The sequence below is a fragment of the Elephas maximus genome, chromosome 16 (genome assembly GCF_024166365.1).
Source record: "Elephas maximus indicus isolate mEleMax1 chromosome 16, mEleMax1 primary haplotype, whole genome shotgun sequence".
NCBI classification, from domain to species: domain Eukaryota; kingdom Metazoa; phylum Chordata; class Mammalia; order Proboscidea; family Elephantidae; genus Elephas; species Elephas maximus.
The window spans coordinates 70,969,761-70,996,556 of NC_064834.1; the positions used below are offsets into that span (position 1 = coordinate 70,969,761).

At 45.7% G+C, this 26,796-nt stretch overlaps 1 protein-coding gene across 1 annotated transcript in view; it reads left to right on the top strand.

The window, feature by feature from the left end:
• PLPP4 (phospholipid phosphatase 4) overlaps nucleotides 1–26,491 on the top strand; it is a 109,415-nt gene extending 82,924 nt beyond the window's left edge. Inside the window, exon 3 of the mRNA XM_049855265.1 lies at nucleotides 26,333–26,491. Within this exon, the coding sequence (XP_049711222.1) occupies nucleotides 26,333–26,458 (126 nt within the window). The 3' untranslated portion in view covers nucleotides 26,459–26,491. The remainder of the gene's footprint in view (nucleotides 1–26,332) is intronic.
• Nucleotides 26,492–26,796: the final 305 nt, after the last annotated feature.

Here is a 26,796-nt window from a genome sequence, read left to right on the forward strand (position 1 = left end):
CTTCAATCTATCCCTTCCTATTTTACAATATCAGATCATGTGGATGTGAAGTTCCTGGGATCAACAATTGTGAAACATTTTCATTACTGAGCCCTTTCTTGGCCCTTGGTGTTGGAATGGTCTTGAATTATAAAATAATTGTTAGAGAGACTATTTGTGTGGTCTCCTTTTATCACTGTTTCAAACCACTGGCTTTTAACAATCTTCCAAATTTGAGCCCGGAGATTATTTGAGAGGTTAGAAGTATTCCAAATAAAGAAGAAATTAAAAACTACCACATGTCTTCTGTAATAGACATCTTTTGGGATATAGGATATGGATGGATAGATGGATTAATGGATGGATAGATGGGTATATAGTATGAATCAACACTGCTTCATAATCCTTCCTCTGGAAATTGTCCAAGTCTGCAGAGGAGGGTGTCCATCCTCAGTTGGAGCCCTGCCATAGAAATGTTATTTTTTGGGTTAAGAATCATCAGGCCCTTTCTTTCTGTTTTTTCCGATTCATGTCTAGTATGTATATTCTTTGCTTGGTAAGGTAGAGGGTCAGCGAAAAGGATGAAGGCCCTTCGTGAGATGTATTGACACAGTGGCCGCAACAATGGGCTTAAGCATAACAATGATTGTGAGGATGGCTCAGGACCAGGCAGTGTTTCATTCTGTTGTACATAGGGTTGCTATAAGTTGGAACTGACTTAATGGCACCTAACAACAACAACATGCATATTCTTAGAACCACTGTGTTTTCTTTTTCCTTTTGGATAGAACTCATAAACATATATGTTATTCCCATGGGGATCTTCCACAGACAACATTTCATTCCAGGCTTGCTTCCTTATGCCTCCCAGTGGGTCTGGGGGCCACATTTCCCACCTTTGTCGATACCTACTTGGAAAATGCAAACACATTTGAACGTTATCCTCAGCCAACATAATTAGGAAGTTAAGTCTGATGAAGGAAAATGAAACAGATCAGTTCACAGCCAAGTCTGTGTGGCCTTTGGATGAGTCAAACCAACCTGCCTCTCCTTCCATCAGCCTCTGGAGTATGTTAATTAGTGGTAAATAGCATTTCCTTCTATGCCAGCAGTGGATTTAGCACACTGGGGATGTAGAAGTAGAAAAGGCATCTCATGCCTTTGAAGAGTATGACATTCTAGAATGTTCATGTCAGGTCACTTTGCAGCTTAAAATTCTTTAGTGGTTGCCAGAGCATCTAAAGGAAAATCCAAACTCTTTAACATGTCTCAGGCGCCTGTGAGGTTTGGTTCGTACCACTTCTTCCACCTCACGCCTTGCTTTCTACCCCGTTTGCTGTATTCCAGCCACACTGTCGTTTTGACGTTAATGAAAATGTTTATTGAACATGTAAAACATGTTAGGCCTATGTTAAAAACTTTAAAAGTGTTATCTCACTTAATCCTCACAACATCTGTGAGGTCAGTACTGTAATTAGTCCTGTTCTCCAGATAAGAAAACGGAGGCTCAGAAAGGATAATCATTTGCTCACAGCCACACAGCTGACATTTATACCCAGATCACCTGACTTCAGAACCAAACTCATGATTTCAGAGCCTGACTCTTGACAGCTCCCTCAACATGAGACATTCTTTCCTCTGTTTGCCTTTGCGCCGCCCTTCTCTCACGTTTCCTGTATGTTGTCAGAACCCACCTTTCCTTCAGCCTTCACTGTGCCATGCCTACCAGTTTGATTTCCAGCCACCTGCATGTCTCTCTCTTCAGGGCTTCTGCTGTGCTCACAGCAGACTGGACATGTGGGGAATAGCCACTCACCCTGTTCCCTGGAGCAGCCCTCAGCCAATGGTTAACGGAAGTAGGTGTATAAATACCCCCTCTCCCTTGTCCCTCACGTGGGACATCTCTGAGGTGGGTGTCCAATGATGTCTCCCAGAGTTCCCCAGCTCTAGCTGTTCACAGTGGTAACTTGCTTTTCATCACACCCTTTGTTGGCCTCCTTCCCAGCCCTGTCTCTCTTCCCCACTGATGTTTCCTGGGATCATCTGCCTAATAACCTACTTGCACTTGAACCCATACTGGGGTTTCATTCTGAGGGAACCCAGACTAAGACATACCATGGTCAGCTCCTTATCCCTTGGATTTCAGCTTAACTGTGGCCTTACTAAAGAAGTATGCCTGAAGATCCCTCGCATTATTCTTTGTCATCACGCTTAGTTGAGTCTGTGATTGTCCCATTTGTTCACCTGTTTGTCTGCTTCTCCCATTAGCTTTTAGCACCATGAGGGAAGGCACCCTAGCTGCCTCAAGGACCAACATGTTCCGAGGGCCTACCTCAGCTAATTGCTCATAATAAACTACAACTCCAAATGGGTTGCTCTCAGGTTGGTTCCGACTCATAGTGACCCTGTGGGACAGAGTAGAACTGCCCCATAGGGTTTCCAAGGAGTAGCTGGTGGATTTGAACTGCCAACCGTTTGATTAGCAGCCAAGCTCTTAGCCACTCATAATAAGCCAAAACCCTAACCCATTGCCATTGAGTCAATTCCAACTCACAGTGACCACTCATGATAAAGGTATCCCCAAATATTTATTGAACAAATTGATTTGTTGGTTTAATTGAATAAAAACTGAAGCTATATTTATGCTACAAATGTATGTTCAGAACCCCAAATTCACCATTGACCCTTAGTTCATGGAACACCCCATACCTTCATTTGGTTATTGTAGAGAGAGCATTGAGCAGGGAGGGTGATGTGGTCCACTCTTCTGAGTGCCAGTGACACTTTCCTCCATGGCTGGGCACTCTTGGGCAGTGAACAGTCTGAACAACCATCCTTGGCAATCCTGATGGACAGAAATGGACATTAAACAGATAATAATACAAACACCTATGTAATTATAATCCTGATGCATAACTAGTAGGAGAAATGCAGAGTGCTGTAATAATTAGTGTCTCTAACATGGTCTGAGGCATCAGGGACAATTGGTTCTGAAGGAAGTGTGGGGGTTGACTGGGTCAAGAGGGGTGAATACATTTCTGACTGGAGGAGCATCAGGTGTACCTGGCTGTCATCACAGTGTGCGTGGAGGAGAGGCCCAAGGTGAGCTGGAGACGGAGGAGGGGCTAGACATGTAGGCCATTGTAAGACGTTTGGATTCTTGGCCTAAGTTCCGTTTGCATTCATTTTTTCTTCTTTCTCTGCATATTTATAACCACGTGTTTTGGGGTGGCAAAAGAATGCCATTTTAAGACCTACCTTGGGAGCAAAAGACAATATATTTGCTTTTTTAGGATTGTTAAATTGCTCTACATAAATTATTTTGTATACAGATGCATTTCTATATGGGTCATGACGTGAAGAGAGAGATTATTTTCAGATTCAGACAGGCCCGAGTGGGAACTGGCCCTGTTACTTAATAATGACATGACCTTGGGCAAGTCAGTTCTTGACTTTGCCCTTCAGTTTACTCGTTTGTAAACTAGGAGTTCTAATCCCTACCTTTCAGGGTTTGGGAGAAAATGTGATGGGGTAATTTAGTCCGATTCTCCCTTGAGATTAGAGAGGGCTGGTCTCTGGCCCCTGTGACAGAGAAGGGAGAACAAGAATGAAACAAAGCTTCCTTTCCTGACAGTTTCTGTTTGGATGTGGTTGTTCTAAGGCAGCACCCCAGCAGCCCACCAGTCCATCACTCCAGTTTCTCTCCCCACCTAACAGTGTTTGTTCAATTACTGCATTAGTAATAATTTCCTCTACGGTATGTGTTTGGCTGTAGGATTTGGGCCATAAATTTAGGCAACACGTTGCTTTTGCACTCGGCTCCTAACTGGAAGGTTGGGGGTTCAGACCCCCAGCCGCTCCACAGGAGAAAGACATAGACGGTCTGCTTCCGTAAAGGTTATAGCCTTGTAAACCCTGTGGGACAGTTGTTTTCTGTCCTGTAGGGTCGCTATGAGTTGGAATTGCCTTGAAGGGCAGTGGGTTTATTCCTTTTGCAGTGGTTTTCACGTCCACACTGCCAGTATTAATTTGATTCTAAGTACAGATCTATAAACTCCGGAAACTCAGTGTCTTGCAATTTTTCAAAGTAAGAAAAAAAAGAAAAGTGTTTTTCTGATCATGGCCTGTTGTGTGTTTAAGAAGAATGGTGTGTACTCAGCCATAAAGAGAAATGAAGTTCTGATCCATGCCACAGCATGGATCAACCTTGAAAACATTATCCTGGATGAAATAAGTTAGCCACAAAAGGACAAGTATTGTGTGATCCCACTTACATGAAATATTTAGAAGAGGCAGATGCAAGTAGAGCAAAGTTTATTGCTGGTTACCAGGGGTGGGAGGGAGGGGACGGGGAGAGGCGTTGTTTAGGAAGCATTGTTTCTGTGGACGGTGATGGAAAATTTGACGGTGGATATTGGTGATGGTTGTGCAGCATGATTAATTAGCATAACTAAACTGTACAGGTGAAGAACCTTGAGTTGGCAAATGTGTTATATCTTTACAACAATAAAAAAGTTTATACCTAATTTTAGCTTGTACATAAAAAAAGAAGACCTACGGAGTGCCATTTAGATCTTTCTTGAAAATCAGCGTGCGCTGCAGAGAGCCCTCCCTTGAACTGGGCTCTGGCCATGGTGCAGTCTAATAGCTCGGTGAGGGCTCTTTACTGCCAGCCTCAGACTCGGGAGGGGGAGGCCTTTTGAAGGTTCATTTCCAGAAATGTGTGTTTATGGTCGCACCCACACCTGCAGAGCTCCCAGAGGCAGGGATACCCAGAGTTTGGTCAGTGCATTTGTTGGCTGAGGCGTGGCCCAGACACAAGTTGCCGAGATCAGAGCCTACCTTAGCCCAACCAAAACCACAAACCAGTTGCCTTTGAGTTGATTCCTACTCATGGTGACTCCATGTGTGAACTGCTCGATATGGTTCTCAATGGCTGTGACCTTTCTGAATGGGGTTCCTAGGTTGCACAAATGGTTAAATGTGTGGCTACTAACTGGAAGGTTGGAGGTTCGAATCCACCCAGCAATCTGCCTCCAAAAGGTCACAGCCATGAAAACCCCATGGAGTGCAGTTCTACTTTGTAACACATGGGGTTGCTATGGTTTGGAATCAACTCGATGGCAACGTTTTTTTCACCTTTTGGAAGCAGATTGCCAGGTCTTTCTTCTGAGGCATCTCTGGGTGAATTCAGACCTCCAGCCTTTTGGTTACGAGTTCAGTGTGTTAACCATTTAACCACCCAGGGGCCTTCTACCTTGGACGGTTGGAGTTAAAGTCATTACTTGCAGTTTCCTCCATTGTATTCATGGAATGATGGCTAACACTGAAGGTTGGAATTACAGCCAGTTCTCTACGTGAATAGCGTAATTTATGGAGCTCAATTTAGGGATGCAAAGGATGCCTCTGGGTGCAGCTAGGCAGGCTGTCTTAAAAAGCTCGAGGCTGTCTGGGAAGTGCTGTTTGCTGGGCCTCCTCCAGTCCATATATGAGAGACAAGATCTGGAATGGCTCTGCGTGGCTTTAAGAGCTTATCACAGAAGGAGAAGACTGCTTCCCCCAGAAGGAGCAGAGGTGCTATCGGAGGACTTGGGCCAACCGTGGAACTGTGTGAGCCTCAGCAAGAAGGGACTTTGTGAAAGTACGTTCAGTCCTTCCCATGCAGACGGCCTGTGCCTCAGCTCCTCAAGTGCTACTGAGTAATTAACCGGTAAAAGCTTTTCATGGGGCATCAACCACCACAAAACCCACTGCAGAGTGATGCAAATGGTTTCATTCTAGTCCCAAGCATTAGGAACAACTGGATCCTTAGTATCGGCAAAAGACCTCATTTTCAAAACCTTCCAAAATCCTTTTAAGCATTTGTAACATTATGTTGGGTGGGGTTTTTCTTCTCCTAGAGGCAGTCTGTATGCTTCATTCTTCAAGATATTGCTTACAAGATGTGTCAGTCATAGTTGATCATGTGCGTGGTAGATGGAGGTTATGAAAAATATGGTACCTCTCAGATTGCCCCTGTCAGCCAGGGCAGGGGCAGGTGTGGGTGGCAGGGCTGGGGCAGCTTGGTGGGGATGAGCTGTGAGGAAGAGCCAGCAGGACCCACTGACATCTGAGATCTGCCTGCTGCAAGTTGAGCGAATAACATCACAGCAGTCCAGAAGCCAGGAGGTCCTGGGACACTCAGGGAGGGAAAGGCATTTCATCGGCACCAACATCTTCCTGAGCCTTTCTGGGAACAATCCAAATGTTTATCCGTAGGGGAAGGAGAACAACTAAAAGGAACAAAAATGACTGATACATAAAACGTCATGAATGAATCTTGAAAACATGATATCTTAGGCTGGGTTCTCCAAAAAGGCAAAACCAGTCAACTGACTGGAAGACTATACGTATACACACACACATATATGTAGAGGGAGACAGATTTATATCAAAGAGATGGCTCACACGGTTATAGAGGCTGGAAAGTCCCAAGCCCAGGGGTCAGGCTGGAGGCTTCTCCTGACTCTTGTAGCTGCAGGGGCTCGCGAACCCAAGATTGGCAGGTCAGACAGCAGGCCTCTGGCTCACAGGCTGTGGAGGCTGACAAATCCCAAGATTGGCAGGGAAGATGGCAGGGAAGATGCTAGAACAAGTCCCAAGAACTAGAGGTCAGATGAACAGAAGCCAGTGGCAGGATCCAGAACTAGCAAAAATCCGTGAGCTCTGCCAGAAAGCCCACTTATATTGAATACAGGCCACACCCCCAAGGAAACGCCCTTTCAACTGATTGGCTGCTCATAACAGATCTCATCATGGAGGTGGTTATATTATATCTTATCTCATTATGGAGGTGAGTACATCATTACATAGCTGCCAAACTACATCATAACTGCCACACCACTGAGAATGTCAACCAGCCAAATTGACATACAACCTAAACTATCACACATGACGTTGAGCAAAAGAAGCCAGACACAAAAGAGTAACACGCTATATTATTCTACTTATATGAAGTTCAAGAACAGTCAAAACTAGTCTGTGGAATAGGAATCAGAGTGCAGTTGTCCTGAGTGTGGCGGTGGTAGGAAGACTGGAAAGTGGCAGAACATTTTGGAATGATGGAAATCTATATCTTGATTAGGGTCTTGCTGACACAAGTATCTGTGTCTGTCAGAACTTAATATCTGTGTATTTTACTGTATATAAATTTTATCTCAGTAAGAAAAATGAGATCAAAAGCAAGAATGTTCTGATATCACAATATTGCTGTTCAGGTATTAGGGAATCTCAAGGCTATTTAAAAACAGCATGGTAATTGACGAAGGCTTTTGTATGTGATTTATTTTAACTCAAAAATAAAACCAAAAAAATCCGTTGCCGGTAGCGATCCTATAGGACAGAGTAGAACCGCCCCATAGGGTTTCCAAGGAGCAGCTGGTGGATTTGAACTGCCGGCCTTTTTGTTAGCAACCAAGCTTCTGACCACGGCATCACCAGGGCTCCAACTTGAAAATAAGCAGGTTATAAATTGTGATTACATTTAAGTATTATTTGAAGTCACATTGTGATATAACTGGGTCCCCTGAGATAAGTCGTTGTCCTCTGATACAGTCACTCATACCTGTAGACTCCTAGCAGATCTTCCCTCTTCCAATTTTGCTTATCTTTGGGCCAGTACTGCAGCAACCAATGGATTCTTCTACTTTTCTCTCTAAAACTATTCGAATAAAATTCAAATGGCTTGACCTGCTGCATGTGCTCCATAAGGCTCTGTAAAATCTAGCCCCTACCTAACCTTTCCAGCCCCATCTCAAACCACACCCCAGCCACATTTACCCCCCAGCAGTCCTTGAGTGTACCCAGCTCCCCCTCTTCAAGGCCTCTGTTGCTCCCCACCTGGGCACTCTGTCTAATGCTTTTTGTATAGCTAGTTAGTTTTCATCTTTCAGGTTGAGATAAAATGGTGTTTCCCCTGCCCCCATCAACCACGTTTTCTTCCAAAAGTATGTTTATTCCTGACATTTCCTAATACTCCCCCTTCCTAACACTTTTTCAGGGCTTGTAATTATTTCTCTCTCTAGATTCATGGGGCCAAGAACCAAATCTGTCTTGTTCATCATCTCATTCAGAGGTGAGCACAACACCTGGCTTGGCACATAGTAGGAACTCTACAAGTATTTGTTAAATAAATGGCTTGATCGTAGAACTTTCAACCCTATAGCCCCAGGTGGTGATGATGATGGTGACGTGTTGAATAAATGTGCGTATGTGTTTCAGGTGACATGCATATATTTTTCTAAATCTGGCAGGCCAGATTCCTACTTTGATGAAAACTGATATTATTGTAGGGAATGAGGAGCCTTTCTCTAAGCTCAGGCATTTGGCTGCTTCGTTAGATGACCTTTCTCTGAAGCCCAGCTTCTCTACCTGACGGATGCAATACTGGAGCTGAAGTCAGGATAATACGTCATTATACCCCTCTGGGTAAAAAATTGGAATCTGATTTTCTTCCAAGGCTTTGATATTCTCCATCCTCACTGTATCACAGTTGGCCATCAAGAAGAGTGTCTTGGGAAGCTTCTGGAACTTTATCATTTAAATTCATCAGGAATTTTTCCTGTGTTCCATATGCACAGACTTTTGTGCTTATTCCCAAGAAAGCAGCCTGTCTAGGTCGAGGGAGTGACCAGATGGACCATTTTGACTGAATTGACAGGTGGCTTCTTTTCTTTAACTGAACTGACTGAATGCATGACCTGATTTGGTACCACAAGACCCAAAGCCACTTTCACCCCTGAGCTTCAAACTTCCCCAAAGCTCCAGGCATGCAGCAGTGATCAAAAAGCCATGTCGACTCTGCTGAGCTCTTTACAGAAGCGAGCGACAAGGACTGGAGCTGATGGAATCAATGCAGAAGATCTTTGAAGCTGCAATGCAGGTGGCTGGGGCTCCGTTACTAACGCTGTCTTCTTTTGCTGTTTGATACAGTATAAATAAAGCTCGCTCTCGTTTGAAACGGTCATGGACATGGGGGTTTTCGCTGTCTTAGTTACCATTTTCTGATCCTTTGCAGTTACGAGATTGCACGGGGAAGCCAAAATCAGCATGCCACAAAAGAATGACCACCTCCAAAACTAACCTCCCCTCAAAAACCCAAACCCCACTGCCATCAAGTTGATTCTGACTCATAGCAACCCCATAGGGTTTCTAAGGCTGTAAATCTTTGTGGAAGCAGACTACCAGGCCTTTCTCCCGTGGAGCGGCTGGTGGGTTCAAACCGCCAACCTTTTGGTTAGCAGTCGATTGCTTTACCCACTGCACCACTGGGGCGCCTTCTCAAAAAATCCATTCCTGCCAAATCCTAGTGGGGGCCACTCATTCTTGCTCAATCTCACTGACTTGGGGTGTTCCTGTATGACAGTACAGTGGAATCGCATTGCAGATGAATGACAAAATAAAACTGCATATCTTGGGAAATCGATGTGGGATTTCATGAAGTCAATGGAAGTGACGTTGCAGAACTGATGGAATTACAGGAGAGCCTACCGACAAATGAGGACCTGGTAGTTAGACCAGCAGCAGTTGGGGAGGGGCCAGTCCATTAGGATGATGCCGGTAAAGTTGCTTCAGAAGAAGGCAGGCTTGTTGAATATCAAGGAATTCAAATGTGTAATTGAGGAAAATTGAATACTACTAGCATTTCTGTAAAAAAATAATTATCCTCTTGGTGATTTTGAGGAGCGCTGGTGGCGTAGTGGCTAAGAGCTCAGCTGCTAACCACAAGGTCGGCAGTTCCACTCCACCAGCTAGCTGTTCCTTGGAAACACTATGGGGTGGCTCTATTCTGTCCTGTAGGGTCGCTATGAGTCGGAATCGATTCTTTGGCAATGGGTTTGATTTTTGGTTTTTTGGTGATTATGAGATGAAAGTGTTATATTATTTTGTACTTTTATTTTCACAATAGTGTCAAAAACAATCAAAGCTAGATTTATTTGTTCTAAAAATTAACTTAGTGGCAGTTGTGACCCCATTGTGTTAAATATAAGACAAAATCAATTTCTTCTTATAAATTTTGATGTGATTTCTCAAATGAGAGTCTCAGTAAAATCATTTTTGCACTATTTAATATGAAATGCTGCTGCTGGTTTTGAGTGGACCCACGTTAAGGGACCTTTTGCTGTCAGTGAAGTTGTCTGTACCTGAGAGTAACCTGGGTCCCCTGTACCTGGGGCCTTCTGTTGCCTGTGGGTGTCTGAGATGCGCAGGGAGTCACGGAGAGGTAGAGAGACATGTCTGAGTAAACTGGTGCAGTGGCCTGAGCTGGGAGCCAGACTTGGCCATTCTCCTTATGTCCCCAGACCTACCCACCCCCAGGTCCATGGTAACCGGCTCTGCCTGTCTGGCTGGGCAGTACATATCTGTTGTTCCCTCTCCCAAACCTGCCTTTGGGAGGTTATGGGAAGGCTGATAATCTCCCAGCCACTGTTAGGTTAGAGTAAGTGGCAAATTTGGGGCTGGGAATGATGGGAAATGGGGCATGTTACCACTGAGTGAGAAATGAACCAAAGAGACCGGAAGCAAGCGGATCCCAAGTAGGAAAGCACTTATTTTTGCCTTTAGGGTAAGAAGTAGTCACCTTTCTACCCCCGTGTTAGTTACTCATGGTCAAGTCAGCCATGACTCATGATGGCCTCATATACAACAGAACAAAACATTCCTGGTCCTGTGTCTGCCTCACTGTCATCAGCTAATTCAAGTTTATCGTTTGGCTGCCGTGCAAATCCATCTCACAGAGGGACTCCCATACCCTTGCTGGCTGTCTACTTCACCAAAAATGATGTTTTCCGCTAGAGATTGATCCCTCCTGGTGACGTGTCCAAAGCAAATGAGTTGGACAGTGTTCTGTTGTGATCCATAGGGTTTTTATTGTCTAGTTTTCACAAATAGATTAACAGGCCTTTCTTCCTAGTCCCTTTTAGTCTGGAAGCTCCACCGAAACTCGTTGACCATGGGTAACGCTACTAGTATATAAAATACTGGTGGCATAGCTTCCAGCATCACAGCAAGATGCAAGCCACCACGGTATAATGAACTGACAGACGAGTGGTAGTTTTCACTCCCACAGTTAGATTAAAAAAAAAAAAAATCGTCTTTATACTATCGTTGATCTTCATAATGCAGGCTCTTCTCAATTCAGCTAACTTCTTTCCATAGGGTTTGATCACATCCTACATTTTCCTTGCATTGTACACAGTGTGTGTGGGACTGCTCAGGTGGAAGGGACCTTGACTCCCTCACAGCACCAGAAGGACTTTATTCAGCATCTCTCTCTTCAATCCCTCTTAGCCAGGTCACCCTCTAAGACTTGGAACAGACATAAGACCAGGCTCTCTGCTAGGTTGCCATCAGTACTTTTTTAGTTTAGTTGTTCATTCAGCTACCCAAACTCCAGAATAGCCCCTGTTGCTCCACCCATTAAGGTCATCAGGTGTGGCTTTGGCAAGCACCATATGAAATCAGTACCCACTGGGATGGGGTGTCATGCCAAGACAGAGAGTGCATAGGAGTTGGGGTCTGCCTAACTGAGTGCCTGCTTGAACAGTTGAGTGAATGGATGTAATTTTGAGTCCTGTATCTGTCACTTATCAGCTGTGACCTTCAGCAGGTTACTTGATGTCTCATTCATTCACCCAACAGACATCTATCGATTGCCTCCTGGGTGTCAGGCACTAAATGAAGTGTTGGAGAGACACAGGTGAATAAGGCGGCATCTGTCCTGAAGGAGCTGCAGGCTCGAGGAGATAAATGTAACCCGGGCGGGCTTCTTGGAGGGGAGTAAATGCCTGTAAACTGGGGGCCTCAGTTGTGACTGTAGTTGCCCCCGAGCTTTTGTTCTTTAGGCCAGTGGCCCCCCTCTCCCCTCCCTGCCTTAGGAAAGTCAGGGTGGTTAGGAGATCACCACACCCCATTCTTTGGAGTTCCTAGGTGGTACAAATGGTTAACATGTTCGGCTGCTAACCAAAAGGTTGGTGGTTGAGTCCACCGAGGCATGCCTCGGAAGAAAGGCCTGGCAATCTACTTTGGAAAAATCAGCCCTCGAAAATCCTGTGGAGCAGTTCTACTCTGACACACGTAGAGTTGCTGTGAGTTGGAAGCGGCTGAACAGCAACTGGTGACCGGTTTGCTTTGAATATTCCAGGGACCAGTGTCAAAGGTTTAAGGAATTCCAGTGCGTTCTTTCAATCTTTTTTTTTTTTACGGATCAGGGTAATTCCTGGCATCAGGCTTCTGGCACCTTTCCTGTTATCCATGTTTTTGCAGATTCCTCAAAGTGTCCCAGACACTATAGTCCTGGAGATGTTGGCTCATTTACAGCTAGCAGGTGGCCGACAGCATCCCTGATTTTTCTGATGTTTGCTCTCTTCTTTCTCGTGTTGGAAATCACAGTGGCAGTGCAACAGTTATGTTTAACTTCAACTATTTCCGACCAAGTATCTGTTTGTGGGTGTAGGAGAGTACCAGTTCTCCTGTCTCTGAGCAACACGAAGCATATGTTCGTATTTCGTGGGCAGGACTCCCAGTGGTGTGGACATGTATGCCGAAGCTAAGCCTGCCATTGGCAATGGAAGGAACACAGAGAAAGTTCAATCTCCTGTTGAGTACTTTGAGCTAAGCGTAGAGGCTTTCTACTGACTGTATATTAGCACCGAAAATACAACAAACATTTATTGAGTGCTTACTGTATGCTGGGCAGGAGCCAGATGTTCTACATGTATTACATCACGAAATCCTCAGGAAAACCCTATGAGGTTGTTGCTGTTTGGTGCTGTCACGTCAGTTCTGACTCATAGCAACCCTGTGTACAACAGAACGAGACACTGCCTGATCCTACGCCATCCTCACAATTGTTGCTGTGTGTGAGCCCATTGTTGCAGCCATTGGGTCAATCTATCTCATTGAAGGTCTTCCTCTTTTTCGCTGACCCTCTGTTTTACCAAGCATGATATCCTTATCTAGGGACTGGTCCCCCCTGATAACATGTCCAAAGGACATGAGAGGAAGTCTAGCCATTTTTGCTTCTAAGCAGCATTCTGGCTGTACTTCTTCCAAGACAGATTTGTTCACTCATCTGGCAGTCTGTGGTATATTCAATGTTCTTTGCCAATACCATAATTCGAACAGAGATGCTCTTATTACTCTTTTACAGGTGGGACCCAGAGGGTTAAGGATCTTGCCCAGGACCACAGAGCTAGCAAGCAGTGAAGCTAGGATTCAAACCCAATCATTTTGATGCTACTTTGCATAAATATTTACCTATGTTATATCTGAGTCAAGGAGAGCTGCTGGTGCAGTAGTTAAGCATTTGGCTGCTACCCACAAGGTCGTTGGTTCAAAGCCACTAGCCACTCTATAGGAGAAAAGACCTGGTGATCTGCTTCCATAACGATTAACCCAGTGCCGTCATAATGATTACAGCCTTGGAAACCCTATGGGGCACTTGTACTCTGTCCTATAGGTTCGCTATGAGTTGGAAGTGATGCAACGACAATGGGTTTATATTCAAGTCAAGGTGTTGTACTCCATGAAGAAATCTCGTTTTGATAATTCATGCAAGAAGTTGCTGTTTTCTTCCTCAAAAACTTTGTAACGGAAGTATTTTATTTTATTTTCATGTTTTTGGAGCATGTTTTATTGCTCATGATTTTCAAAGAAAATAAGCAATCCAGGTCCTGGCTTAGCAGTTTTGTCAGACCCTGTGGAAGCCATACAAAACATCAGAACAAATGGCCCAGAGTCGCAGGTGCGTTTTATAATGAACAAGAGAAAAAGGGGTGAAGTCTGTCTTTTCACCCTGAAGAAATAGCTACGTTAGAAAAATGAAATGGCAATGAAGTTTGCAATCCATCCTGGTGTGAGATGTGTAACCGGCAACCTGGCCAGTTTCATTTCTTCTGTATTTATTCGCATTGCAAGCCTTGAGTGTTCCCTGGGCTATCTCTTGCTAAATCAGTGTTTTCAGAATTCTCAGTGGCTTGAATCTGCAATTTGAGAAATCAATCAAGTGCCTCGGGAGAATGCCATGTCTTATTCTACCCTGAGCCTCCAAGTGCCTATTGTAATTAAATGTTAGTTGGAGTTCATTGCCCTTGAATAACGAGGTAGGCTTCCTTTGTTGTTTTTCTTTGAGGAGTGTTGCTTCCATTTTCTGGTTAAGCAAACCACTGTTGTCATAAAAATGCCATTTAAATTCCCCATAATTAAAATACGTAGTGTCTCCTAAAATGAAATCCAGTGCTTTAGTGTGTTGCTAAAGCATCCTGGTACCCTAAGATGGAGCTTTTATAGTCACACTTTTTGCCATTAAAGGAGACTGGGGCTGGAGGAATCAAATGACTCGTTGCATTGGGCAAATCTGCTGCAAAAGATCTCTTTAAAGTGTTAAAAAGCAAAGATGTCACCTTGAAGACTAAGGTGTGCCTGACCCAAGCCATGGTGTTTTTAATCACCTCAGATGCATGCGAAAGCTGGACAATGAATAAGGAAGACCAAAGAAGAATTGATGCCTTTGAATTATGGTGTTGGTGAAGAATGTTGAATATACTATGACCTGCCAGAAGAATGAACAAATCTGTCTTGGAAGAAGTATGGCCAGAATGTTCCTTAGAAGCAAGGATGGTGAGACTTTTGTCTCACATACTTTGAACATGTTATCAGAAGGGATCAGTCCCTAGAGAAAGACATCACACTTTTAAAGTAGAGGGTCAGTGAAAAAGAGGAAGACCCTCAAGGAGGTAGATTGACACAGTGGCGGCAACAATGGGCTCAAGCATAAAAGCAATTGTGAGGATGGCGCGTGACTGGGCAGTGTTTCGTTCTGTTGTACATAGGGTCACTATGGGTCGGAACCTACTCAATGGCACCTAACAACAACAACAACAACAGGGTTGGAAGAAGGAGCCCTGGCGGATCAATGGTTAAACCCTTGACTGCTAACTGAAAGATTGGTGGTTCGAACCCACCCAGTGGCTTTTCAGAAGAAAGCCTGGTAAACTGCTTCCATAAAGATTACAGCTAAGAAAACCCTATGAAACAGTTCTACTCTGTAACATGTGGAGTGGCCATGAGTTGGAGGCCAAGACAGAGACCAGCTCCGCAGCAGCTAACAATCGCACCAACCCCCTGAAGCCCATTCACCCACATAGAGGATACTCAGATGAGCACCTTGTGCAAAGTAATGGTTGCTGCCTGCCTGGTTGTTTCTTGAATGTGCACATTACCGGTCAAATCTCGCCATCAAGTTGATATCCTGCTAAGTCCTCGGGAGGTAAAATAAAATTTTTTCATTAAAATATCATCTACATCTGAATCTTGCCCATCCTCTCGGTTCCCCCAGTGGTATTGCTGGGAGAGGTCATTTCTTCCTTTGGAAGCCCTTTTTTTATGTTTATGTTTCAGGTCATTGTGGCATACCGTCAAGGCTGAAAAAAGGAAGGTGTCCTGGGGAGCTGGACCTCCCATAGGTTAGGATGCTCTGATACACCAAAGCACTCCCACCTTTGTGACTGCGCACGATTCTCTCCCGGGAGAGGAGCAACGTCACGGTTAGGATTCCTAATAATCATTTTTCAGCAAGCAGTTCAGGGTGTTTGGGGGGGCCAGGTAGCTCCTGTCATTTAAAAATCGCTAATCCTCCTTTGCTGGTGCCTCGCTCGCCTCCTCTAACTGCTGGTTCCCAGGACTGGTACTCTGGCAGTTTGACAAAAGGACCCCACCTTCTTTCCCCAAAGTCCAGTTTCCTCCCTCTTGTGGTGCTTCCTCTGCACTTGGTGTGCATTGTGCTTAAGTTGGTTCTTTTTTTTTTTTTTTAAGAACAAAATCCTCTTTGAAGATGGAAACTGGGGTCACACAAGGAATTTACACTCTGCTTTTCTCTGTTTGCATTTCCTGCCTCTGACATTTGCTTTCAGGCTAGTTGTGAGCTTTTGGGCTCTTTTTCCTTTTCCCCACTGCTTCTTCTCAGACAGGGCTCTGAAATCCTGGTGCGTGGAATCTCACTGGCACAGGAACTTAGGTATCACCCGGGTTAGAAGCAGGGGATGGAGGACATGCCATTTCCTGACATGCACATCTTTCTGTCCCCAAGGACCTTGGCATGGTGTCAGTACTTTGTGGGATCCAGTTATGCTTATGGAATGAATAAATTTCCCTATATGGCTCAGTCAGTGTGTGATGGGTGCTGGGTCCTCGGGCTTCAGTGGTGGCCATGATAGGCACATTTCTACTGGGGAATCAAAACCAATAGCCAGATGGAGAACAATGTTATCATACCTGCAGATATACGAAGAAAACCTGGGATTTTAGCACTATTTAAAAATAATTCACTTCATCTAAATTATCTAAAAATAATTTTACTCTATTTAAAAATAATGAAGTGGCTGCATTAATCTTAGGTAAATAATTTGACCTCTTTGAGCCTCTATTTCTCATCCATGAAATGGGCCTAATACGTATGTCGTCACGTTGTTCTGGGAGGGAGTGAGGTGAGGTAACGAAAGGTCCTCCCAATTTCCACAGTGCCTGGAAATTGGGAGCCACTCAGCACACGATTGTCTTCCTTCTGATGGACATGTTTAGTACCTGCTCAGGTGTCCACAGTTTCCTCTTCCTTCTTTTCCAGTCATTGAAACATCACTCCTATCCACTCCCCAGGCCCTTGGGATCTTGTATGGCTTCCCTTCTATCACTTCACCTTATCTGATGGCTCTGAGAGCGGCACACCTTGTTTGCTGGGTCAAGCCCAGACTTCTGGAGGCATTGTAGGAGAATAGGGAGATCTCTGTTCTGAAGGCCACAGGAGGATTCTGGGATCATTCTTGTAGGCAGAGCCCAGAGAGGGGTGTAGAGGGTGGATGTAGTGAGCAGAGAATTCACTAGTCCTTAGAATGACAAGTGTCAGCCTGGCTAAGATACTCATTTTGTTTTCTTTTTTAATGATAAGTTGTATTCATTAGTGGGGTGCAAAAGATTAAGTGCTTGACTATTAACAGAAAGGTTGGCAGTTTGAACCCACCCAGAGGTGCCTTGGAGGAAAGGCCTGGAGATATGCTTCTGAAAAGTCACAGCCTTGAAAACCCTATGGAGCACAGTTCTACTCTGCAACACATGGGATCACCATGAGTTGAAACCGACTCATTGGCAACTGATTTGGTTTGGTGTTTCGGTTTATAGTCAATAATATTCGGTCATTAGGAAATTTCTCCTTCAAAGGAGGAAAAAAAAATTTCTACAGCTCATGGAGAGAATTTGGGTCCATAGTTCATCCTAACACAGTGATGCATGTCTCTGGGGAGCCTTAGGAGACAAGCTGTGTGATGGGTCACTTAGCCCAGGAATGGCCTCATATCTGATCCCCACCCCCCTCAAAGAATTCCAGGCATCCTGCAGAGTGAGATGAGAAGATATCTCCACTGGCCCAGTACACTAAATCTTCAACTTTGTGAAATTTATCAGCTCACATCTACTGAGAGCCTCCCCAAATCAAACCCATTGGCATCGACTTGGTCCTGACTCATAGCCTTTCTTTGGACTGAGTAGATCTGCCCCACAGGGTTCCCAGGCTGTAATCGTTATGGCAGCAGACTGCCACATCTTTCTCCTGTGGAGCTGCTGGTTGGGTTTGGACCACTGAGCTTTCCTTTAACAGTTGAGCGCTTAGCCACTGCACCACCAGGATGCCTTCTGAGTCTCAAAACCAAAAAATCCATTGCCACCAAGTTGATCCCAACTCGTAGCAATCCTATAGGACAGCATAGACCTGCCCCATAGGGTTCCCAGGCTGTAATCTTTATGGAAGCAGACTGCCACATCTTTCTCCTGTGGAGCTGCTGGTGGGTTCAAACCACCAACCTTTCAGTTGGCAGCTGAGCACTTAACCACTATGCCACCAGGGCTCCTCTGAGAGCCCAGGGGCTGTGAGATATAGGAGCCTGAAAACCTGGCCCTAGAATTCTGTTCAAGCGAACTTGCAGCAGTGTAACTAGCTGCAAAGCTGCAAATTACTCACGTAGATGTCGTGAAGGCTTTTCTTTCCAAAATGCAACTTGATGGAATGGAGGCTGTACGCCGCAGCTGCAGCAGGCAGAGTGGCCTCTGTGTGCCAAGCACCGTGGTCCGCGTCTTACAGTGTCTCATTCACTCACCCTCATGGTAACTGTGAGGCATGTGCCATTAGCCCTATATATAGATGAGGAAACTGAGGCCTTGGAAGGTGAGCTTACACTGAGCACCCTGCTCTGCTTTACAGGCCCACTTCTTAAACAGCACACACTCTGCCTGCTGTCAAGTGGAGTATTTAGCCCCCAAGTTGGCAGCATAATTGAATTTGTTGTCACTATTGTTTTAAACAAAACCACCCCAAACATATTGAGTTCTTCCTTGCTCTCATGTGGGGAATAGGCACACAGTGACACAGTGACGCGTGTAGTTTCAAGCTCAGGCTTAGAAGGTCGTTCAAACAGTAGATTCTTAGAGCTGGAGGGTGGGACCTGAGTGAGGTCTCAGAGTGGCAGCCGGCACATCTAGCCCTCCCAACCGGAAGGTGAACTTCATTTAGTTTGCACTGTTACTTTTTTATTGCGATAAAATATATACAACCTAAAATTAGCTATTATATCCATTTTCAGGTGTGTGATCACTGGCATTAATCACAGTCACAGCGTTGTACAGGCGTCACCTCTGTTGCTTTCTGTAACGTGTTCATTGCCCTGAACAGAAGCTCTGTGCTCACTAAGCGATGGCTCCCCATTCCCACTCCCCAGCCCCGGTAACCACTCATCTGCTTTCTGACTCTTAGGTTCCTATTCTAGATAATTCGTATACATGGATTTATACACTATTTGTCCTTTTGTGTGTCATTTACTTCATTAATAATTCGTCAATTATAATATTAAAATAATGATTAATAATGAACCTTATTTCCAGGTTCATCCATGTCGTAGCATGGATCGGAGCTTCATTCCGTTTTATGGCTGAAAGAGTATTCCATTGTTTGGACAGACCACATTCTGTTTATCTAGAAACCCTGGTGACCCAGTGGTTAGGAGTACGGCTGCTAACCAAAAAGGCTGGCAGTTCGAATCTACAAGGTGCTCCTTGGAAACTCTGTGGGGCAGTTCTGCTGTGCCCTGTAGGGTCTCTGTGAGTCCGAATTGATTCCGCAGCAGTGGGTTTTTTTGTATGATTTTTTGTGTAGTCATCTGTGTGGACAGTTGGGCTGTTTGCACCTTTTGGCTGGGCTACAGTGAACATTGGTGTGCACATATTAATGTTTTTGATTAGTTGTTGACATTTCAAAGTGGAGAAATTTCCCGTAAATACCAGGATTTTCCTCTTCTCTGAGAAGATCAATCTTCCAAGGACACAAAGTCCACATTTCCTCGGGGCAGGCGTTAGCAGGAGCTGAGGTGGCTTGTCTTTTAGACAGGAGAGTGCTCTGCAGTTTACTTCCTTACCACCCCCAGTTGTCCCCCCTGGCATTGATGTCGGGTAGCTGTTGCCATTTATCGTCCAAGTGAGCCATTGCTTTCTTCTAAAAGGGAAGCTATTCCTGACATTCCTCAAGAGTTTCTAGTAGTAGTGGAATGAAGGCAGATAAACCAGGAGGGTTTTCTGTTGCAAGAAAGCTCCAATATCCAACTGGCTTTACTTACGTTCACTCCCTGCCTGACCCCCATGGGCATGACGTGGTGGTTCCCTGTGGTCCAGCCCCTCATTTTACAGAGGGAACTGAGGCCCAGAGAGAGAAACGACTTGCCTGGGATCATGTATTCAGTTAATGACAGAGCCACATTGGAACCTGGGACCCTGACTCTCAACGCAGTGCTTCTGCTTATAAACAGGCTTGGTAGGTGCTGGGCAGCCATGCTTGCTTCTCTGTTCTTGGTTTCGGGTGGTCTTGTGGAGACTCACTTGCATCCCCCTCAAACACCTTTCAACATTAATATTTATTCAACCTCCTAGTATTGCTCTTTTCCTTCCTAGAGAAGAAATAAACTCTTTGAATGTCACAACATGGAAAGTTTGTACAGATTGTCTCCTTAGGGCACAGTTATATTTTTGGTGTCAGGAATGGTTTGTTCTCCTGTGGAAATTTATTATAATTAGCAAAAGTGAAAAAAAAAAATGAAAAGCTGTTTGTCCCTCTGGTTCTTATCTCGTTTACCCTTAAAACTTTTTTATTTGTTTTTGGTGCCAATTTTCTAATTTCTTGTGATCATTAGGCTCTAAAGGTCTTCCTCTGGTTTAAATGCTAACTCGGGATGAGAGAAAAACCACATTATTGGACCCAAGCTAGCTTAGTAAATAGACCTTTCTCTGCAAGGAGAGAGCTGTAACCCGTGGTAACTCATGGATGCACCCAGCGAGAAAACTCAGCCGTTTCTGTTCAGTGTCACCAGGCAGGCAGAGAGCCCTGCTCACAGGATGCACCTGGTATCACCTCCTGTCACCCTCTGGTTTTTATTATGACACTTTGCTTATCTACTGTCATCGGCAGCAGCAGGGTGAGCATCGAAAGTGCTAAATGTGGGTGGAGAAACCCCCATCTTTCATCTTCTTCCTGGTTCAGGGGCTCCAAGAGGCACCTTTGCTTTTCACAGCTAAGTTAACATATAAATATTTACAGTCAGCTGCTTCCAGCCAAGAAAACCTGCCACCCACCTGGAAGCAAGGGGCTCATACGCCCTTCCCTCCTGATCACTCTGTGCACTTCCTTTCCATCAGTGTAACATGGGCGTGAGCAGTGGCGGATTATCCAATAGGCAAGGTAAGCAAAGTGCTTACCTTGCTTACCAGATCATCTGTAGTAAACAATTTCACATTTTCTGTCTCTCTCCCAACCCCACAGCACCTCTCCACAAAAAAACATGTGAAATTATGCACTACAGATTAGTAAGTAAGTACAAGTAAGCCTGTGCTTACCTTGCTTACTGGGTCATCTGCTTCTGTCCAGGATTGTAAATTTTGAAAAGAGGCTTGGATTCTGTAGGGAGGTGCTGTGGGGTTGGGAGAAAGACAGATGCCAGCCATACCTAGAAGCAGAATCTTTGATGTGGTGCAAATCTTGATGTGACGAAACCCATATGAAATCGTTCGCTACAGATGCGTAAGCACAGGTAAGCCCGTGCTTACTTTGTTTCCTGAGTAATCCGCCCCTGGGTGTGTGCGTGCATGTACATATGTGTGTGTGAATGTAAGCGCACATGTGTGCATGTATGTGCATGCATGTACACATGTGTGCGTGTACAATCTACTTCCAAAAAATTAGCCGTTGGAAGCCCTATGGCACCCAGTTCTGCCCTGACACATGTGCGGTTGCCATGAGTCGGAATCGACTTGATGGTAACGTTATTGGTGGGGTCACCATGAGTTGGAATCAACTCAATGGCAACTGGTTATTGATTTATAATCCTCTTCTTACAAAACACCCGGGGCCCTGCCTGTGCTTTGAATGTTCATTTCCTGTTTTTTTTTTTCCAAATCCTGCTGAAAGCTCTGTCCGTGTTTAAGGGGAAAGACAGAGTCAGCTGGACCAAACAGCATCTAACACTGGAATAAATGGTTTTACAACCGTCCTGTGTCTCATGTGGAGCTCTGGTGGCTGAGAGCTCCACTGCTAACTGAAAGTTCGGCAGTTAAATCCACCAGCTGCTCCTTGGAAACCCTATGGGGCAATTCTACTCTGTCCTGTGGGGTTGCTGTGAGTCGCATTTGACTCAATGGCAGTGGGTTTGGTTTTGGTTTTTGTGTCTCAAATGCATGTTTTCTTTGAGGATATCGTGTGGCTAGAATTAAAAACACTCATTTGCTATTCTTCCTGTTTTCTTTTTCTCCTGGATGAATTACAATTTCAGCCCTGATGTTTAGGATCTCAGATCCGGGGCAGCGGAGATTGCACGCTGGCCCCCAAGCCCCCCATTTCACAGCAGAAAAGCTGTAGGGTCATATTAACTCAGTGTGGCTTGGTAGAGCTGAGTTCCTGCTGGGGCAGTTACTGGAGAAGCAGGCGTGCAAAGGACCAGCCTGCCCGTGCTCAGACATGCCCGGTGGGCCAGGAGGAATCACCTGGGGAGCACTTTGTCAAAAGATTAGGTTGGTTCAATAACTGTACAAGTGTCAGTGAGAAAACGACAGGCACTAGGTTTAGCATGAAATCAGAGCTGAAGCAGCCAGCACCATCCGGGCCTCCCAGCACGTGCTCAGGATGGACAAGGGAAAAGCCGTTTGCCTTTGAGTCGACTTTGACTCACGGTGACCTCACGTGTGTCAGAGTAGAACTGTGCTCCGTAGGGTTTTCAATGGCTGCTTTTTCTGAAGTAGATCGCCAGGCTGTTCATCCGAGGTGCCTCTGGGTGGACCTGAACTGCCAACCTTTTGGTTGGCAGCTGAGCACTTCATTTCACTGAAAAGTGAGAGTATTGCAGGAATGCTTTCAGAGTGCTGCCCGAAGGTCCAGTAGAGTGTGTCCAAGAAGGCGAGCTGCTGCCAGACTCTCACATGGTCTGGGCCATTGAGCTCAGCCTTTAAAAATCCCCTCGAACCCCTCCTCCTCAGAGAAGCAGATGCTTCAACACTTTGGGGAAAGAATACATTTCACCTGCTCTCCAGAGAATGTGCCAGAGCCTTCAGGTGCTAAAGGTGGTCCATAACAGAGTCCCTGGGAAACAGGGAGGAGATTAGGTGTAGCTTGTAACGACTGGCCTCAAACCAGCAGCCCGAGGTCTTGACCCAGGAGGGTTTTTGGCAACCCCTTTCCTTATCCCTAGGTTGGTGCAAACTATTAAAGCATTCAGCTGCCAACCAAAAGGTTGGCAGTTCGAGTCCATCCAGAGGCACCTCAGAAGAAAGGCCTGGCGATCTACTTCAGAAAAAGCAGCCATTGAAAACCATATGGAGCACAGTTCTACTCTGACACACGTGAGGTCACCATGAGTCAAAGTCGACTCAAAGGCAAACGGCTTTTCCCTTATCCCTCCTGAGCACATGCTGGGAGGCCCGGGTGGTGCTGGCTGCTTTGGCTGGGGCCACCTCTGTCCTAAAAGTTTCCAGTTCATTTTTTCATGGGGACATAGATTAGATGGATAGAGTTGCTAAGCATCTAATTTGAATAAAGTCCGGTACTCCTCCCTAAGAGCCCAGGAGGCCAAAACCAATGGGAGCCAAGTGTCCAGTGTCGCCGCCTGCTCTAATACCTCCCGTAAGAGTGTAAAGGAGTAGAAGGAACGGAGCAAAGTGGGTGACGTGGGGAAATTACGAGCCCATTGTGCTTGCTGGGATGGTGGCCAAATGGTGCCACTTGGGAAGGCCGTGTAAATCACTGAGTCCCCTTGCATCATAGCAAAGGATCAGAGCAGGCTGGCCAGTTCAGGCCCTCACTTCGTCTTTCAATGAAACCTCAGCCTGGGTCGGCACCGCTTTGCTGTTTGCGTGCCGTCCTTTATTCCAAAGTGTTTCAGTACACACACCATGTTTGTAGTTTCCTATGTTTGCTTCACTTTATTTCTGGGATAAACTTGGTTTAATATTTGATTTAAAAAAGAACAGGAAGAAGACACGTTATTAACCCATTGCTGTCGAGCCGAATTCTGACTCATGGCGCCACATTCTTAGCAGATGTAATTTGAAAAAGCTGCAGGTTATTCATTCTTACATACAGTAGCCGTGCACAGGGTCACTGTGAGTCGGGATGACAGCAAGAACATAGCTGTAATTCTGTTGAACTTGCACTTTTCACTGAACAGAATATTCTAAGTATTGCTCATGGTTGCATCATAGTCCATGACATGGAAATGCCACAGGAGCCCTGGTGGCACAGTGGTTAAGAGCTCAGTTGCTAACCAAAAAGGTTGGCAGTTCAAATTCACCAGCTGCTCCATGGAAACCCTAGGGGGGCAGGTCTGGGCAGTTCTACTCTTTCCTACAGGGTCGCTATGAGTCTGTAAGTCAGAACTGACTTGAGGTTAACCGGTTTGGTTGCTTATATTGGCTCCTGTTATTGGTCACTTTCAGTTTTTCCATGATTGTAAATAACTTTGAGCTGAACATCTTCTAGTTTTCTCCCTGTTTTGTATTATTTCCTTAGGACGAACTCTGAGATCTGTTGTAAAGGTGATGAGAATGTTTTAGGCCAGGGCTTCTCGAACTTCAGCATGCATCCAGATCACATGTGGACCAGGTTGAAATGCAGGTTCTGACTCAGCAGGTCTGGGGCCGGCCTGAGAGTCTGCATTTCTGACAAGCTCCCATGTAGAGCTTGATTCTACCAGCTAAAAGCAATGGCCGCTGCTCAGGCCGTTGGCCATCGCTTAATGGTGTTGGTATCCTGGCATTGTGAGGATTTACAAGACCCACCTTACCAGCTGATGTGTGGGCTGGTTACCTAGGAACTCTGCCCCTCGGGATTGTTTCTAATCAACAGGAAAGTTTTGAGTAGGCTGGCAGCCAGAGGAGGTGGAAACCAGCCCCTGCCTTCAACAGAAGCCTCTCAGGCTGTGGTTCTCGACCCTGGCTGCCATTACAGACACCTGGGAGCTTTAGAAAATGAATACAGGTGGGTGCCGGGACACTCTGGACCAGTAGAAGCAGCATCCCTGGCAGTGATACCTGGCTGCCAGTATTTTTTTAAAAACTTCCCAAGTGTTAAAGGTAACTCCACGGTTGAGAACCGTTGTTCTAAGTGCACAGAAAAAAAAAAAAATTTTTTTTTTCTGTGCACTTAGAACAACAGTTCTCAACCGTGGAGTTAAGACCCCCCTAAATCTCACTGAGTGCCAACCATGTTTTAAACTAATTGGCTGAAAAGCTCAGAGCTCCATATGTGATCGAGTCCCAGCGTGCCTCTCTCTCTCTTTCTCTCTCACACACACTTTCTCACTATTGCTCTCTTTTATTTAATAAGGCCTAGATTATTTCCCCCAAACCAATGATTCTACCAGTTAAGACAAATTGATTAGTACGTTTTGGTCCTTTGATCGGGGCTACTTTGAAGCTTTAAAATATATATATATATCTTCCAGTTCTGCTGGTTCCCCCCCCGCCCCCCCACCACCGATCTTGCCTTCTTATGGTAGCCCCAAGCCCCCTGCCCATCTTGGTCACATTACCCAGTTTTACTCTCTTCATAGCACATCTCTGTTTGATACGATCTGAGTCTGCATTTGTTCTCTTGCTTGTTGGCAGTTGTCTCTGCTTGTCTGTGAGCCTCAGGACAGCAGCAATCCAGGTCATCTAGTCCACTGTTGTGCCTCAGAATATTGAAGATCAATTAATCATTGTCCAAGAGTGTGATTTTGATATCATCTTAGAGTATTCTCAGGGTCTACATCCAGACTGGGCTCCAGGATCAGTTGTGTGGTGCTAGACAAGACACGTAACTTCTCCAGCCCCCGTTTCCCCATAGCCCACCCCTAGTCAGGATGTAAAGGTGAGGACACGCCCCGTATATAGCTCCCTGAGCATCTTGAAAGAAGGGTATTCTGAATAGTTTGATGAAGATCATTTGATTGTATTGTTACCTGCCCTGCTCAAGAGCCTCTGATGGCTCCCTACCACCCACTGAATAAAACCAGCTTCGTAATTCGGTCCCTGCTGATCTGCAACGAGCATTCTCTGCCACTTCTTGCCACCTGAAGCTGCCTATCTTCAGCTATATTGAACCAGCTTCCCTGCTGCAAAGCCCCCAGTCCTATCACTGCCCTGCGCTTTGGGCACTCACACCCTCAGGCTGGAGGCCGCCCTCCACCTTGTCCATCTGATGCTTGCTTATTCCATCCTGTGGGAAACCAACCATGGGTGCCTCCTTTCCTTTCTCCCTTCTTGCCCTTCGTATGCACATTTTTCTATTAAAATTATCTATAAGGTCACTGTGAGTTGAAATTGACTCAGTGTCATCGGGCAAACAGTGTACAGGTATAGGGTCACCATGGGTCGGAATTAGCTTGACAGCAGTGGGTTTATTAGTGTGGCCAGGACCTTTAACCAGACTGGGAGCTCCTTGAGACCAGGTAGCATGTATATGTCTTTTATTTCCCATTCCTAGCACAGTGCCTGCCTAGTACACAGTAAGCGCTCATGAAATCATTGTTGAATGAACGAGACAGAATAGGCTTTGGTCACATGCAAGCCTGAAAGGTCATTCTCATGGTTGAAAAGTTCCTACCGATGTGGTTCTAGCAAGAGCACAGATTGACTAGCTGGTGCCTGATGCCAGTGTGGCCTTGGCCCCGGGGGTGAGCAAGATGGCGGGCAGGACGCACAGGACACCCTGTGCCCCTCACCACCCGCTCGAGTAACACCTGCTCTTTCTCTTTGCCAGTTGCCTTTTCTGGCCTCGGCTTCACGACGTTCTACTTGGCTGGCAAGCTGCACTGCTTCACCGAGAGCGGGCGGGGCAAGAGCTGGCGGCTGTGCGCTGCCATCCTGCCCCTATACTGCGCCATGATGATCGCCCTGTCTCGTATGTGTGACTACAAGCATCACTGGCAAGGTGAGTCCTTGTCCAGGCCCCCCACCCTTGCAGCGCCCCATCCACTTCCTCCAGGAGCAGGTGTAGACTCAAGCGATGTAGCAGACACAGTTCCAAAGCAAATTGTGTGTTCAAGTGCATCCGGGCCTTTCTGCTGCCCGTGCTGGGGCAAGAACAGAGCCCGTCCTCCCCTGGCGTGCTCACAGAGACTCTGCCCACCTCAGACCCTTAGATCTCCCTGGCCGGGGACCCAATTGTGCTTTCCCAGTTGGATCACTTGCCTCTGTCCTCCGACTGGGTGCCAAGTGGCTTTG